Here is a 16,657-nt window from a genome sequence, read left to right on the forward strand (position 1 = left end):
TATATGAAAACCAGTGTAACTGTAACGCAGAGTATCCACACTTGACTTGGTATTTTGGTTCAGGTAGGCACCACGCAGAGTATTTTCCTCTGTCCGTGTGAGCATGCGCAGTGTGCAGACGCTGGGACTCCATTCGGCAGAGGTTTCCCTGAGCCTCTGCATCCCAAACAGCTGTCCGCTGTGATAATAACTTCACCGGCTCTACACACAAACACCCCGACCATGAGCGGAGATCATGCACACGGCAACTCGCAGGTAACCATTTAGTCAATAAATCATATTTATGTTAATCAGCTTTGTGTTCATTCCTTTGTAATAACGGAGTGTGAATTGTAATTATGTGGAATAACGCTACAGCTAATATAATAAGTTCCTATTTGTATAAACTTTAGAATAATGTGTCGTGTAATGTATTTTATTGTTGGCCCAAAAAAAAAAAATCCCTGTATTTCCAGGGTTCATTTTGTGAGCCTATTGAAACTTGAATAACCGAGCTTACCGGCATCTTCAAAATTGCAATATTAAAATCGTCTTTTTTCATAATTTCCAGGTCAATTGTGGATCCAAAGGAAGCGGTAGGTCCTCTGAGGAGGCTTCATTTTATTTCTATTCTCTCTGGTTTGCAGCCGGACTCGCGATCTGTCTGCTGTTTAGTTCTTTAAAAGGACAGAAATGGCGTCCCAGAGACTAAGTCCCTTCTCCTCCACTCTGTTGCGGCTATTGTTCAAAAAGAGGGTCTGGAATGCACACTTGCGAGCCTCCGATTGTGATTCTGTTTGTGTGCACCGACGGGGCCTGGCCTCGTGTTTATTTTGCATGCTCGGTTTGGACAATATGCGCGTGCAATAACGGTGAATTTTGGAGCCGAAAGTGGCCGATTTGGGGCTGAGGACTTAGTCTCTGCGCCATTTTCTTTTTCTGCGTGCGGCGGCCGAACTGTGTGCCGTGATATGGAGGCGAGAGCTGGGCGTTGATCGGCTCTCCTCGGCCCCCGTATCTCACCAGCAGCAGCAGCAGCAGCAGCAGCAGAAGACACCCGGCCTCCATCGCTGTGCTGCAGGCCTCTATATCTGCACACACACGGGGGTGAAAACTTCCAAGTCACACAGAGGAGAAAGTTGCGTTATTATTAAAAGCATAAATGCATAGAGCAGTGCATTTAATCTGCACAACTCAGAGAGTATCCGTTACTCCTGCAAAGTTCAGAGCACTTTCTGTTTTTCGTGGAGGTTTAATTGGTGCCTGATGTGAAGCAACACAGTGTGTGTGAATTCATTTAGTTTTTATTATTATTTGGGGGATGTGCGTTACTGTTTCATAGAGCAGATAATAACCAGTTTATTGAAACTGCCATGACAACAGGGCGCCACGAGGTGATGATCAAGCCAAAAACGGGTCTTTCTCTCAGCGGGGAACATTTTAATGTTAGACTCGTGTCAGAAATGATTGTGACCGAGTATTCATTGGAATAGCTGCACTGAGAGAAGCTGAAGGCTTCATCACGTACAGGTGTGGCCACCGAGGATGAAGATGGAGGATTGTAGGTCAGCGTGTGAATATATTAATATATTAAACAGAGAGCACTGGTCAATATGGAGATGTTCTATATATTTACTCCATAACACGTCTTCCATCAGACTAGAGGAAAGAAAACATCAGAAATACACATTTAGGTTTTTATTTTACTACTTTATGTATTTACGTCTGTAGATTTCTGCTAAATTCACCAAAAGTTACCATGACATAATGCCTCATTTGCATATTTAAAACATTTCAGAAGACTTGTAATACAATACATAACCCTGTTAATGTGAGTGATGAAGTGGTGAAGCTTCATGGTGATATCTATGAGTTCATGTGTTAACTCTTCACCTGTAGAGTCTCTAAATGTCTGTAATGAACTAAACGTCTCTTTAAAGGACGTTTTCTCTCAATGAGTTTGTTCTCAGACTCTGATGATAAATCTTCAGCAGCTCTTACACACACCAAACTTCACACGTTCACTCCTCTCTATGTGCTGAAGGTTCACACAGAGGGGTTAGTTCACACATCACTCATTTATACATTTATTAATAAAAACATGGAGGAAATAGATGTTTTTATGCCTCTCAACAGTATTTTTTGATTCATGGAGTGATATAGAGAGATATCTATAATCCCCTCTGTAAGAACCTTTGACTTCAATATGTCAACATGAAACAAGGATTTTGAACCTGACTTTATTTAATATTCATGTTCAATGTTCACATTAAATCATAACATTTTAGAAAACTTGTAATACAAAAAAACAGCCCCGTTCACTTGCAGACAGATGTTTTTTTAAATTCTGTCTGCTTGTGTTCAAACACTTCACAGCTCAGATAAACACACAGGAACGTCCACGTTAATACTCAAATATACACAAAAAGAAGTAATGCTGTTAAACAGGTTTCTCTCCCGTTTGTGTCGCAGACACCCACAAACACAAAGACAAGCACAAAGACAAAGAACACCGACACAAAGACCACAAGAAAGACAAGGAGCGAGAGAAGATCAAGCACAGCAACAGGTAGGAGCTCTGCTTCTTCTTCTATGGTGGACTAAACTCCAGTTGTTTTTTGCATTTAAACTGATCAGTGCAGGTTTTCTACAGCTCCTGCATGTCGGCTTCGTATCCCGCTACGAGCTGCAGGTTTTTAGCTGTCGAATCTTTAATGACAGAAGTCTGTGCATGTTGGGAACAAAACACAGACTTGAAAGAATCTCCCAGGGTGCACTCTGAGGAACAAAGGTGCTAACTTAGAACCATGTGAGCCACGGGAACCACGTCCAGCAGCGTCGGGGCCTCGTGAGGTTCCCAAAGGGGCCGGGCTGATGTGGTGCAGACAAAAACCCACAACAATCCTGGTTCAGTCTTTGGGGCTGTGAGGATCTTTTAACTGTTATGCTTTCAGAAGGAACCTCATCCCTTCAGGAAGAACCCTTCATTCTCAGAGCGTACTGCTGCTTTCATTGACATTAATAGAACCCTGTTGTGTTAAACGACCCCATCTCGTCTGCAGAGCATTTGTAATGTGAGCGTTTGTGGGTCACGTTTTCTCTTTGTCCCGTTTAAATACTTGTGGTGCTGAAGGATGTTTATCTCCGTCCCTATTCTCATTGTTTGGTAAAAGTACTTTTTATTATTTTATACGTCATCTTTTTTGTGTCTGTGCTTCTGCACCACGTCTGACTTTCTCACACTTGACCTCTGACCTCTGACCCCTCAGCGAACAGAAGGAGCACTCTGAGAAGAAACACAGAGACAAAGAGAAGCTGAAGCACAGCAACGGCAGCTCAGACAAGCACAGGGAGAAACACAAAGAGAAGAGGAGGGAAGACAAGGTTCGTCAGCGGGAAGCCCGTCTGCCTCTAATTTAAGGCCTTTGAGTCTCAATGTTTTGTTTGTTTTCATCAGGACGTCATTTTTACTTTGTAACATCAACTTAAAAAGTTGTCCAGTTCAAGTTTAGCACATTTGACTTCATATATTTCCTCGTTTTCCCACAGATCAAAACGTCCCAAGTAGAAAAGCCAAAAAAGGAGAAAGAGAATGGATATGTGAGGTAAACAGATGTGATAATAAAGACACTTTGGATAGAAGTGCTTCACCGTTGTCTGTTTGTGATCATCGGGACGTTTCGTCGCTAATATTCAGCTCAATGTCTTCGATGTTTGATGCAGAGAAAGAAGTCCGGCCGCCATTAAGAGCGAACCCGAAGAAGACGACGGCTTCTACTCGTCTCCCCAACACAACAAGACGTCCAAGCGAGAGTACGAGGATGAAGGGTGGGCGTCGCAACAAGATTTATTTAAACCAGATCTTTACGCTTCCTGTTCCGTCATCCGAGACGCAGTTGGACCGATCGATGCGTTTTGTTTTTCAGATTTGAATACAAGCCCAAAAAAGTGAAGACGGAGCACGACAAGAAGGCCAAGAAGAGGAAACACGAGTACGAAGAGGACGACGAGGACGAGGTTCGTTACGCGTCTTTGTTTGTTTTACGCCGGTTACGTTCTCGTGTGTTTGTGTTGACTCCACATTTATTCTGTCCTCTTCACTCCTTTTAAAGGACATCAAGCCCAAAAAGAAGACAAAAGACAAGAAGGCCACGGAGGGAAAGAAAGCCAAAAAAGAGGAGGAGGAGAAGTGGAAATGGTGAGATAATGTTCAGGGACTAAGATTAGATTAGATTAGATTAGATTAGATTAGATTAGATTAGATTAGATAGAAGTTTATTAATCCTGAAGGAAATTCAGAGTCATTAAGATTACAACAGAAGAATAAAATAACAATATAAACATATATGAACAATAAAATAACAAGTATCAGGTGTAAAATAAATAACACTGACACCATTATTAAAATAGAATAATTTAATTATTAGCAATAAGAGTAAGTAACTATAATAGAAAAAGTAAAATACAACATCACAGATTAAACACGATAGTAAAGATAACACCAGTGCCTAAAAGAAGATAATATAGAAAGTGATGTAGTAGAACGTTCTATTGTAGAACGTTCTATTGTAGAATGTTCTATTGCACATTAATGAAAATAGTATTGCACATTAAATGAGATGTAATATAGCACACGGTGTGGTTATTGTTGTTGTTATAAGTCATTTTTCAGTTGTTGCTGCTGCAGAAGGGGGAGGAGTTATATCGTTTGATGGTCTCAGGTAGAAAAGACTTCCTGTGGTGGTCTGTGGTCTCGGTGGTCCTCGGTGGTCTCAGTCCACGTCTGAAGGGGCTCTGAAGTGGCTTCAGTGAGGCGTTCAGGGGACGACAGGCGTTGTCCAGAATACTGAGTAGTTTCCTCATGAAAATAGTTTATATTTTCTTCAGGAAGTTACGCAGCGATTACAGTGAGCTGATGTAAACAGCCGCTGAGCAGGAGGGCCGCCATGTTGTTGTCTTTCCTCTCACGGGCGGGATGTTCCATGTCGGCAGGTGGGAGGAGGAGCGAGCCACCGACGGATCCAAATGGCGCTTCCTTGAGCACAAGGGTCCAGTGTTTGCTCCGCCGTATGAAGCCATGCCTGACAAAGTCAAGTTTTACTACGATGGTGAGTCCGCCATACATTATATATTCTTAAAAAACACAAAGGTGTGGGTCTCTACGGGTTAATAATAATTACTACAATGTGATTTTCTTCCTGTATTCGTAGGTAAGCCCATGAAACTGAACGCTCCTGCCGAGGAGGTCGCCACGTTTTTTGCCAAGATGTTGGACCACGAGTACACCACCAAGGACATCTTCAGGAAGAACTTCTTCAAGGACTGGAGGAAGGTGAGGAAGACGATCTACAGCCGCTGTGTGACCTGTTTGAGTCCGTGCACGCCTCACGAGTCTTCTCTGTCACCTTTCAGGAAATGACATCGGAGGAGAAATCAAAGCTCAGCGACCTGAACAAGTGCGACTTCGGCGAGATGAACGAGTACTTCAAGGCCCAATCAGAAGCCAGGAAACAGATGTCAAAAGCAGAGAAACAGGTTCGGCCGGCATCCACGCCGACTCTCCCGAACGTTAAAATCACTGTCGTCGTATTTCTGTTCTGATTGTATTTTCATGCACTTTTTGCAGAAAAACAAAGAGGAGAACGAGAGACTCCTCCAGGAGTACGGTTTCTGCATCATGGACAACCACAAGGAGAGGATCGGAAACTTCCGCATCGAGCCGCCGGGACTGTTCCGAGGACGAGGGGATCACCCGAAGATGGGGATGCTGAAACGCCGCATCAGACCCGAAGACATCATCATTAACTGTAGCAAGTGGGTAACATCGCCGCTATCACCGCTATCACCGCTTTCACTGCTAGATTTTGGACTTGGGGCTGCACGGTGGTGTGGTGTATTGCACTGGTTTCCCAGTGGGCCGGGGTTCGATTCCCGGGTTGGACGGTGTGACGTCTGCATGTTCTCCCCATTATCAGCGTGGTTTCTTCCCCCAAAGCTTAGGTGAAGTGATGACTAAATTGCCTGTAGGTGTGAATGTGGGCGTGAATGGTTGTCTATATCTGTGTGTGTGTGTGTGTGTGTGTGTGTCCCCCCCCCCCCCCCCACACACACACACACACACACTCTACGTGGACCCTGAGTTTATTGTTTTGGATGCACGTGAAGAACACAACACTTAATGTCGGTAGTATGTCTAGTACTGAGTTTGTACCACAAGGTGGCCCCGTCGAGCCGTTGTAGGTGAGGTCATGTGAAAGTACATTGTGTGACTAGTGTGTGCGTTATAAGGGTAATGTGTGAACATGTAACAGAATATATTGTGTGTGTGTGCTTGTGGAAGTCATCGGTCCGTCAGCAGGACACATGCATCTCTGAACCCTTCAGTCCCTGTTCGACCTCTTCTTTTCACTTTCTTTCCCCTTCATCTCCTCCCGTCCATCTTCTAACGGCCATGTTGTGATTTATAGACAGCGGGAAGACTTTTCTCTTTTTGTCCGTCACTCCATACCTAACGGGAAGTGTGTGTGTGTGTGTGTTATAGTACTCATCACAGAGCTATGAGCATGTATGGCACTGTGTCAAAGGTAGTCTTCCTGTCAGAGTACGCTGTGTGTGTGTGTGTGTGTGTGTGTGTGTGTGTGTGTGTGTGTGTGTGTGTGTGTGTGTGTGTGTGTGAGAACAATAACATGACGAGAACAACAAGTGGAGCCCCACATACTGGTCATAAAGGGCTTTGTTTTGTACATTTCACTATTGTCCCATAGCTGTGGTTTCATTCAAGCCCAAATATTTCATTTCCGGTTCTGCAGAGTGAAGTCAAAGCTTCACGTGTTAAAGCTGCATTCTCTCTAGTGTCCACCAGGGGGCGACTCCTCTGGTTGTATAGAAGTCTATGAGAAAATGACTCTACTTCTCTCTTGATTTATTACCTCAGTAAACATTGTAAACATGAGTTTATGGTCTCAATCTCTAGTTTCAAGTCTTCTTCAATACAGCATGATGTTCATTTAGTAAATGATGGTCCATTTAGAGTCAAACAGACCATAAAGCAGGGGATGCTTTAGGGGCGGGGCTACACAGAGATTGACAGGTCTCTACCACGGTGTTGTCCGGTCTGGTTTCACGCTTATTTCTGGTAAACCTGTCTTTCTTCTGCAGGGACTCCAAGCAGCCTAAACCTCCCGCCGGGAAAAGGTGGAAGGAGGTTCGACACGACAACAAGGTGACCTGGCTGGCTTCTTGGACGGAGAACATCCAGGGATCCATCAAGTACATCATGTTGAATCCGAGCTCCAGGATAAAGGTACCCTCAGCTTCAACTCTAAAATAACAGACTTAATCCGAAACGTAAATATTTCACCAGTTATTACAAAAAATGATCCGTTTCCCTTTTAAATTAACTGTTTGTGTGTGTGTGTGTGTGTGTGTGTGTGTGTGTGTGTGCGTGCGTGCGTGTGCGTGTGCAGGGGGAGAAGGACTGGCAGAAATATGAGACTGCTCGTCGGTTGAAGAAGTGTGTGGATCGCATCCGTACCCAGTACAGAGACGACTGGAAGTCCAAAGAGATGAGGATCCGGCAGAGAGCGGTGGCACTTTATTTCATAGACAAGGTGAGGAGAAATACAGTGAAGCTGATATATGAACAAAAAAACGACCTAATTAATAACCTGATTTATTACAAACACCATCATATCTTTGTGATTCATTTGAAGCACTGGATGGAGAATGAAATCCACCATCATAGTAAAGCTCACTCTCAATGTAACTTTGCATCCTTGCAATGAAATGATGGAATGTTAAATTCACTAAACACGTAGCGTCCAAAACTAGCAGCAGAGTGTAAACCTGCAACGCTCGTAGGTGAAAGCAAAAACAAGGGTTTTTATTTCATTAAATTTCCCTCGAACATGTTGGTTGAAAACTAAATATTTTTCTTCCCAAATATTCTGCAGTTTATCTCGACACGCTCTAGATAGTCGCATCGGTTCATTTATCAATTATCAATTTAACATTTAATGGAGGTGCAGTGTGTGGGAGTTGGCGCCATCTAGTGGTGAGGTGGCAGATCGCAACCAGGAACACAGTTATTAATTGTGTATTCCTTTTCTGCCAATAGATCCCCATAAATGCTACACACTGTTCCTTTAATAAGTATGTTTTCTTTAGTTTATAATCTCCTGAGAATTCGAATGGTTGTATTTTCGTGAGCTAAGAAAGAATAGTTTGTATCTTCACAGATCCGGCCGCCAATTTTTCTACAGTAGCCCAGAATGGACAAACAAAACCTGCACAAAAAGATTTTATTTGAACCTAAACCTAACAAACAAATGTAATATCAGCCACAAAGCCCTGAACACAAAACACTGCCATGCGCTTTCATGTCTTTGCATCGCCTACCGTAGTTCGCCAACACGCTTGGCACACGGGAGAAGTTTCAGTCGGTTGTGATCTACAATCTCACCACTAGATGGCGCCAGAATCCCACAGACTTTAATTACTGTCGGTAAGACAAGTTCAACTCTCAAGTCTCGATAATACTCACGATGTGTGATCACGTTACTTCTGTAGCTTGCGCTGAGGGCGGGTAACGAAAAGGAGGAAGGCGAGACGGCGGACACCGTCGGCTGCTGCTCGCTGCGGGTGGAGCACATCAAGCTGTACCCCAAGATGGACGACCAGGAGTACGTGGTGGAGTTTGACTTCTTGGGGAAGGACTCCATCCGCTACTACAACAAGATCCCCGTGGAGAAGAGGGTAAGAAACGAGAACTTAAAGCACAAGCCTGTGGTTCAGTGTGGTTTTTATGAGGGCGGTGTTGGGTGGTGTATTCGACGTGTGAATAAAGTGTTAATGAGATAAGAAGTCGCTTCCCTGAGGAGGATGTTTGCACAGACAGGTGATCAGGCACTAAAAGCCTTCCGTCAGCGCTGCCTCGGGGTGGTCTGCTTCCTGCTGTTACCAGAGTACACACACACACACACACACACACAAACACACACACACACACACAACACATGTTCTGTTTTCACAAATTCTTCAACACGCCTGGGCACCGTCTGTTTGGCTACACTTCCTCTCTGCATCCCCGACTCACCCATAGAAGTTCATACAAGAGAGACATGAACCTGGAATGAACCAGCTGCACGTGTCATCGTGAACATGTAGCGCCCCCATCTGGCAGACATGTGATTTTACACTCAACACTGTCAGTCTGAAGTGTTTACATGTGAGTGATTTCAGTACAGATCTCCACCCGGTGTGTCTGCAATGACCACTGATGTATGGACTGGATGAATACAACTCACAAAAACACACTTAAACCAACGTATGAGACACTTAAATATAAGACACAGAATTAAACTCACCAAGATGGCTGCCGGCGTAGCAGCGATGTACTCAGCAGTGTGTTCACAGAGATCACATGATCCTCTGGCAGAGAGAATAATGAATCTTTGCTGATGTTCCTATCAGGTGTTTAAGAACCTCCAGCTGTTCCTGGAGAACAAGCAGCCTGAAGACGACCTCTTCGACAGACTGAATGTAAGAAACACACACACGCGCGTGAATATCTGGCCTCCGAAGTTTCAGTCTTAAAGGAACTCTTTAAATCTCTAGTTTCTTTTTAACTGCGCCCCTCTTCTCTCTCCCGCAGACTTCTATCCTGAATAAGCACCTTCAGGAGTTGATGGACGGCCTGACGGCGAAGGTCTTTCGCACCTACAACGCCTCCATCACCCTGCAGCAGCAGCTGAAGGAACTCGCCTGCCGTGAGTTACGGACACTCAACGCCGTTAACGCTCGCTTGTTTTTGCACTTTATATGAGCTGCAAATGGCGATAACATTTGACACAATGTGCTGCATAATTCTAAATATATATATATATATATATATATATTCTTAAATATTTTTAAACTGTGGTGAAATATTCAACATCGAACATAAACTGATGTATAATAAAAATGTACCTGATAGGGACAAATAATAAATCAGAACCTCCATGTAAATAAAACCGCCTCGTCATCTTCACAAATGAAATAAACTGCGGGCGAGTTGGTGGTTAGAGGGTTAAATCAGCGATTACGGTGTCTGGTCTGGACACGAGAGGCCGGGATGTCCTTAATGACACAGGTACTACTCCTGATACACTATTGTGTGGTTCTAAAGGAGAGCGGGACTAAACATTAATGTTAACCAACCTAAACCTCACAAGTGGGACTCTCAACTCTCTACAAGTACAGGAAATGAACGGCGCTAAACGGATACAAAAGACCAAAAACTACAACGGGAATATTGCTCTAGTGGCTCCACATAAATAACACTTACAGGCTGCTGGTGAACGCAGACATTACTGTATAAATAAAAGCACAAATATAGTGCGTAGTTGTGGTCGCGATCGCACACAAACACCAACGACAAACATACAGCTGCAGTAGCTGATGATCGTTCGTTAACTCTGAGACAGTAGACGGTGTTTTCAGACATTTTCAACCATGAAATCTGTTTAAATTTGGTAAGAAATGTCAACATGAACACCAGCATCACAGCATGTTTCATCACAGCACAGTCATATCAGTTTACAGCTTCACAAATGAAACTAAACGTCCAGCTGTTGCTCTGCAAACCAGTGAGTGCTGTAACAAGGAAAAGGTGTCGCCCAGCAAGCCTTGAAGCCTTGAGCCCCCCCAAGACAGGGTCCCCACAGGAACCTGGACTTCAACCATTAGCCTACATTTCTACATAACTGCATATTCTAATGCATATATATTATTCAACACTATTCTCAAACACAGTCGCCTCAACAAGCTGCTCATCTTTCCTTCACCGTACGGCCTCACAGCCCATCTACTGGTGCCTGGAAGCAACGTTTAAGAGAGCGACAGAGAGAACAAAGAGGAAATAAGAGATGCAACAACAGTCACTGACACGGGGCGTCAACACACTGCGCACTATGCTGTGAGACCATATGGATCAATTGATCAATCGCCGTGTTGTTGTGTGACGGTACGAACAGAAATACGACACTAACTTCAGAAAACCTCTTATCTAACGGTTGGCTTGTTTTCATCGCGGAAGTCAAATATGAAAGTTGAGGTTTCGGTGCAGATAGAACTTTAAATTACCGTATTTATTTAAAAAAAATGTGAATAATTCTGAACTACTTCTCCCACCTTTGTTGTGTAATTGTTGGGTCTCCAGCTGATGACAGCCTCCCAGCTAAAGTCCTGTCTTACAACCGGGCCAACCGGGCGGTGGCCATCCTCTGCAACCACCAGAGAGCTCCACCCAAAACATTTGAGAAGTCCATGCAGAACCTTCAGACCAAGGTAGACCCCCTGTGCACCAACGTCTCCCCGGTTTTGTTGTCCCTGCACAAGTGTTCTGGTTTAGGGTTAGGGTGTGAAGACGTTCCCTCTCTGTGTGATGCAGGTTCTCTACTTCACTCGCTTTGCTTGTTGTGATTGCAGATTGATGAGAAACAGAATCAGCTGTCTGCAGCCAGGAAGCAGCTGAAGGCTGCCAAGGCTGAACACAAGGCTTCCCACGACGACAAGAGCAAAAAGTAAGAAAGCCTGGACCGGATCACCGTCACAAAGGCAACGAAACGGAGCGTGGCCGTTGACGTAGTTATGTCGTTGAATAGCACTGGGGGGACTGGCTGACAGCCGTCGCTAGGTGAAATAGAACAGGGTGAAACAAAAACAACGATTGGTTGACGCTTCACTGGAGCGCTGGAGACTCTTTGAATTTAAATTTTGTAGAGCGTCACACATGCGACGCGGCAACAACAGACGTCAGTTTGTGGAGCATGAAAGCATGGTGGAATCAACAAGCTAGCTAGCTGACTCGACAGCTGTTAAATAAATAGAATTAGACTTAATGCTTCATCTACACACTTGTGTCCTCGTGTAGGAAAGCACATTGCTGTCGCCAATGAGTGACAACTTTGTTCAGCTCATTTTCTATAACCAGTGTAGCATTAAAGCATGGTGGGATTAGCAAGCTAGCTAAGAAGTCGATCACCGTGTAGCCCCGCCCCTAAAGCATCCCCTGCTTTATGGTCTGTTTGACTCTAAATGGACCATCATTTACTAAATGAACATCATGCTGTATTGAAGAAGACTTGAAACTAGAGATTGAGACCATAAACTCATGTTTACAATGTTTACTGAGGTAATAAATCAAGAGAGAAGTAGAGTCATTTTCTCATAGACTTCTATACAACCAGAGGAGTCGCCCCCTGGTGGACAGTAGAGAGAATGCAGCTTTAACACACGAAGCTTCGGCTTCACTCGGCAGAACCGGAGGTTGCCGCCTGGTGTAAACATCGTATTAGTTTTATCTGTACAGACATCAGCCTCATAATGTTTAGGACGTGTGTTTCCCCTCACGATAACTCTTCTTCTGTCTCTCGCTGCGTCTCTCAGGGTTGTGGAGTTGAAGCGTAAAGCTGTCCAGAGGATAGAGGAGCAGCTGATGAAGCTCCAGGTTCAGGCCACCGACCGAGAGGAGAACAAGCAGATTGCTCTGGGCACCTCCAAGCTCAACTACCTGGATCCCCGGATCTCTGTCGCATGGTATTTATGTGGCTGCAGCGGACGCCGTTTACCTCCGTTCATTCACTGCTAACCATTATTTGATTACAGGTGTTACGGTGACATTAAACGAGTAAGCCGCCTACTGTTTAATAGGCCAGCTGTCTCTGGGGTGGTGGGGTGGTGGGGCGGGGGGGGTGCACATCTACCTTGATGACAGAAAGGCAGGAAATGCTCTTGCATTGTAGGAAAAGGAGCAGCACAAGCAAAAGAAAAAAGAAAAAAAAAAGCTAACGGCTGCAGAAGGAAAATAAGAGGAAGAAAAGCGTGTGAGCGCGAGGAACAATGGGGTTTGTTTCTGAAAAGCCAGGGAGCGTCCCCAAACAGCACTCCTTCCTCCATGTGGGAAGTCAATGAGGAGCTGTCTGTGGCTCGATGGAGGAGGCCGCGCCACGGTCGAAAAAGGGGGAGCAGTGCTGGGCCCTCCCTCTTTTACTCGTGCCCCCCGCTGGCTATTTATGGCTCGAGCCTCCTCCTCACAGCACAATGGATTCAGGAATGCTCCGTGTTTTTTGCCCTGATTGTAAGAGTGTAAGGGATGGGGGGTCCCCGCTCGTAGGGCGGTGCATGGGAACCTACATGTACACTGCAGTGCTGCGTGTGAATATGTGTGAATATACATGTGAATATGTGTGACAGGGATGAAAACATCGAGTCCAATCGGGTTGATCACAAGCCAGGGTCCTGCAGAGAGCAGTTCTCTGTTGAGTTAGCTGCTAGCGAGCTACTATCTATGTTAATATGGGACCATGTGTATTACGTATATGCTATGCACATCATGCATCATCATTATGTATTTAAGGAGTTTACTGTAGAACAAAATTAATTTAACAAGAAACTACAAGAGGTAGCAATATATTATTATTAGAATGTATTCTTCTGATATCACTTAGGTGTACACACACAATTATGTTTATTTATATTATTAATTGGCCGTTTCATCGCCACCTTTCTGCTTCATTCTTGCTTCACATTATTTGGGGGAAATTTAGCATTTTATCGTAAACTTCTTCTGGTGTGACCTCATTTCAGAGTCACACTGTTTTTGTTCAGCGGGATAATCTTCACACATGAATTCCACTTTTATGATTTTTGAAGCGTAAACGCAATCGGCAGAAGTGAAACGCTGACGTCAGGCTGTGAAGGAACTCCACCGACTGTCTCTCGTTAGCAGCCGCCTTTTTTTAAGACACATAAAAGCTACAATGTTATGTACAAAGCTTATGTTAACCACAGATAAATCACATTCAAGAGAAACCGTTGACTTGGAGACCGGGGAACCGGAAGCGCTCACTCATTTCACGCTTTTCAGACTCGTTCATGTAAACGGCTCATTCTAAGGTCGCGGAAACACAACGATACTCGTTTTCAGGTGATTCTACACTAAAGAAAGCACACAGAGTAATATTCTATCCCCCCTTAATGCTGCACATTGTTTCCTTTAAGCAGCAGAAAATGGAAATACTCAAGTCAAGCATCTCAAAACTGTATCTCGGTGGAGTACTTGATTACTTTCTATTACTTTTCACTCGTTCCCACAATCGTTCTCCCAGAGTTCAGATCAAAATCTTGCCAAAAACAAATTAAACCGGCGCTGCTGAGTGTGTGTGTTCTGGTACCTGGTGGTTACACTAATACAGCAGAATACATCGTGGACTCTTCACCTTAATAACCGGTCTGTCGTCTCCTCCTCTCCAGGTGCAAGAAATGGGTCGTTCCCATTGAGAAGATCTACAACAAGACCCAGAGGGAGAAGTTTGCCTGGGCGATAGACATGACGGAGAAGGACTACGAGTTCTAAACACACTTTGACGTTTTATCTTTTCAAAACACGCCTTTGATTGTAGAGGTTTGTAGTCGATGTCAAATGATTCCACAGTGTGTGGTCACGGCAGGGCTGTTGGAGCTGTGACATCAGTATATATATATATATATATATATATATATATATATGTGTGTATATATACACATATGGATTGGCTGTGAATATAGGAACTCTTGAACCATTTGACGAAGCTGCCAAAGGTCGACTCTCTTAAAAGAAATGACAGTAGTGTGTATGTAGCTGCAGCTATCTGCCCACCATTAGAACACCGATGAACACACGAGTATTATCTGTAGTCCGGACACGACTGTACTGAGATGTGTGTAAGCCATCAGACTTTGCTGAGACGTTCTATATTCTCATAGAATAATGAATTAATAAATGTCTGTACGAGGAGCAACATGAGAGAGATAATGGGGTGAATTTCAATTTGTGGAATTGTGTGAACGATCGGTACAATAAAAACGACAGACTGGTGGCCGTGTGAAGTATAGAAACCCCCCACTAGCACTATGTTCATATGATTATTAGCACACAGAATGTCATCTTTTTCACTTAGTTTGGTTTGCTGTTTTATTTCAGGTATGTACATATTTATTTGTCATTTTTAAGTAACTATGATTCAGCGTTTTATAATGAAATGTGTGCTGTATGCATCGTCAACAAGAAGCTCTTCATTGCTTATATGCAACTCGTGCGTGTGTGTGTGTGTGTGTGTGTGTGTGTGTCCACAGATTTACAATCGTAACAATCCTCTCGCGTTTCACTTGAAACAGCTCAAGTACGACATCGTGTTTTCGTGTTTTCGTGTACCGGAGCTGAGAGAGACTGTTCCTTCACACCGAGATGGTTTTCTAAGAGGGACGTGGATTTAAACAGAAGGATCACAGAGGAGGTCTCTCATTGTAGTGTTTGTATCGCTGTGATTAAGCAGAAAAGTGTGCTTCTTAATTAATTTGTTCCAAATGTGAATGGATATTATAACTTTTGTCATTAATATTTTGTGCTATTTGATCATTTATCACACAACTCTGGATTGGTTGAATGCTTGTTGTTTTGAGCTTTGTAGTTTTCAGAATAAAACATCGACCTTTTCCTTTTTGTTTTTATTATACGTGTGTAAAAAGGGATTAAAACAAGCCGATCCACTGAGTATACAAAGAGAAACATAATCCTGTCAGAGATGTAATCAACTGATCAGTCAGGTCAGAGGTCATAGTTCAATTACCAATAATCAAAAACAATGGATTTCTTAATATAGTTTCTATTGTCATTGTTTTTGTTGACAGAAGAGACGTTTGTCAATTATAAGGACAAAACTTGGGGGTTTTATTGGTAATTTGAATAATGCAATATATTACAGTATTAGTTTCAGGCAGAACAATAACAGTTTAATGTTAACTTGACAAGTTGTGCTGCATGTTGTGTCGAGGAGAAAGCTAATTATGAAGTACAGTATCAGGTCTGTCTCTTTAAGAGGCCGGTAACAGGCGCTCCGACTGGAGGCACGAGCTGCGTCAAGCTAACGAGAGAACCGCAGGATTACCGGAAGTAGGGGAATTATGCCAAAATAAATCAAATACATAAAGGTAAAGAATGGCGTATTTTTAAAAGCCAATCCAAGAAATATATATATATATATATATATATATATATATATATATATATATATTACATAGCTACTACAATATATACATATTTATGGCTTGATGACGTTTTGTAGTCTCATTTAGCATGTTTTTAGCAGCCGCCATTTTTTTTTAAGGTAAAAGTTTCAAAATTCATGGGACGTGCTTTACATCGTAGAACAAAACTTTATAAATATAAACTAAATATATGAAGTTAATGATAACCACAGCAATTATTTAAGGCATTTCACCAAAAATCCATTAAAAAACAACCGTTGACTAGTAGACTGTGGAACCCGAAGTACAAAAAAATACCAACTCACTTCCGGCTTTTAGGACTAATTCATGTAAACGGCTCATTCGTAACGAAAACGCAACGATACTTGTTTTCAGGTGATTATACACTAAAGAAAACACACATTCATATTATATTAAATCGCTGCCAAAATATCCCCCTTAAATACTACACATTGTTCTATGGAAGCCCATTCCTGCCAGCAAAAAAAGAACCCCCCCCCCCCCCCAAAAAAAAAACGAAAATAAGATTTAAAAAAAAATTTATAATAATTTAATAAGATTTAAAAAGAATTTGCTGAATAAAAAAAAAAAAAATGCACCAACACTTTTGGTG

The 16,657-nt window shown here is 43.1% G+C and overlaps 1 protein-coding gene across 1 annotated transcript; it reads left to right on the forward strand.

Annotated features, from left to right (window-relative positions):
• Positions 1-222: 222 nt before the first annotated feature.
• Positions 223-14,374, forward strand: top1b (DNA topoisomerase Ib; the record flags this gene model as incomplete). Its single annotated transcript, XM_079182337.1, has 21 exons — positions 223-255; positions 551-575; positions 2,452-2,548; positions 3,249-3,363; positions 3,529-3,584; positions 3,703-3,807; positions 3,906-3,996; positions 4,092-4,177; positions 4,972-5,087; positions 5,190-5,311; positions 5,392-5,514; positions 5,606-5,793; positions 7,138-7,282; positions 7,446-7,589; positions 8,548-8,733; positions 9,451-9,519; positions 9,632-9,746; positions 11,177-11,304; positions 11,446-11,540; positions 12,406-12,555; positions 14,272-14,374. The coding sequence occupies 21 exons, from the start codon at positions 223-225 to the stop codon at positions 14,372-14,374; spliced, it is 2,292 nt and encodes a 763-aa protein (XP_079038463.1).
• Positions 14,375-16,657: the final 2,283 nt, after the last annotated feature.

This window comes from Pholis gunnellus, assembly GCF_910591455.1.
Source record: "Pholis gunnellus genome assembly, chromosome: 2".
NCBI classification, from domain to species: Eukaryota; Metazoa; Chordata; class Actinopteri; order Perciformes; family Pholidae; genus Pholis; species Pholis gunnellus.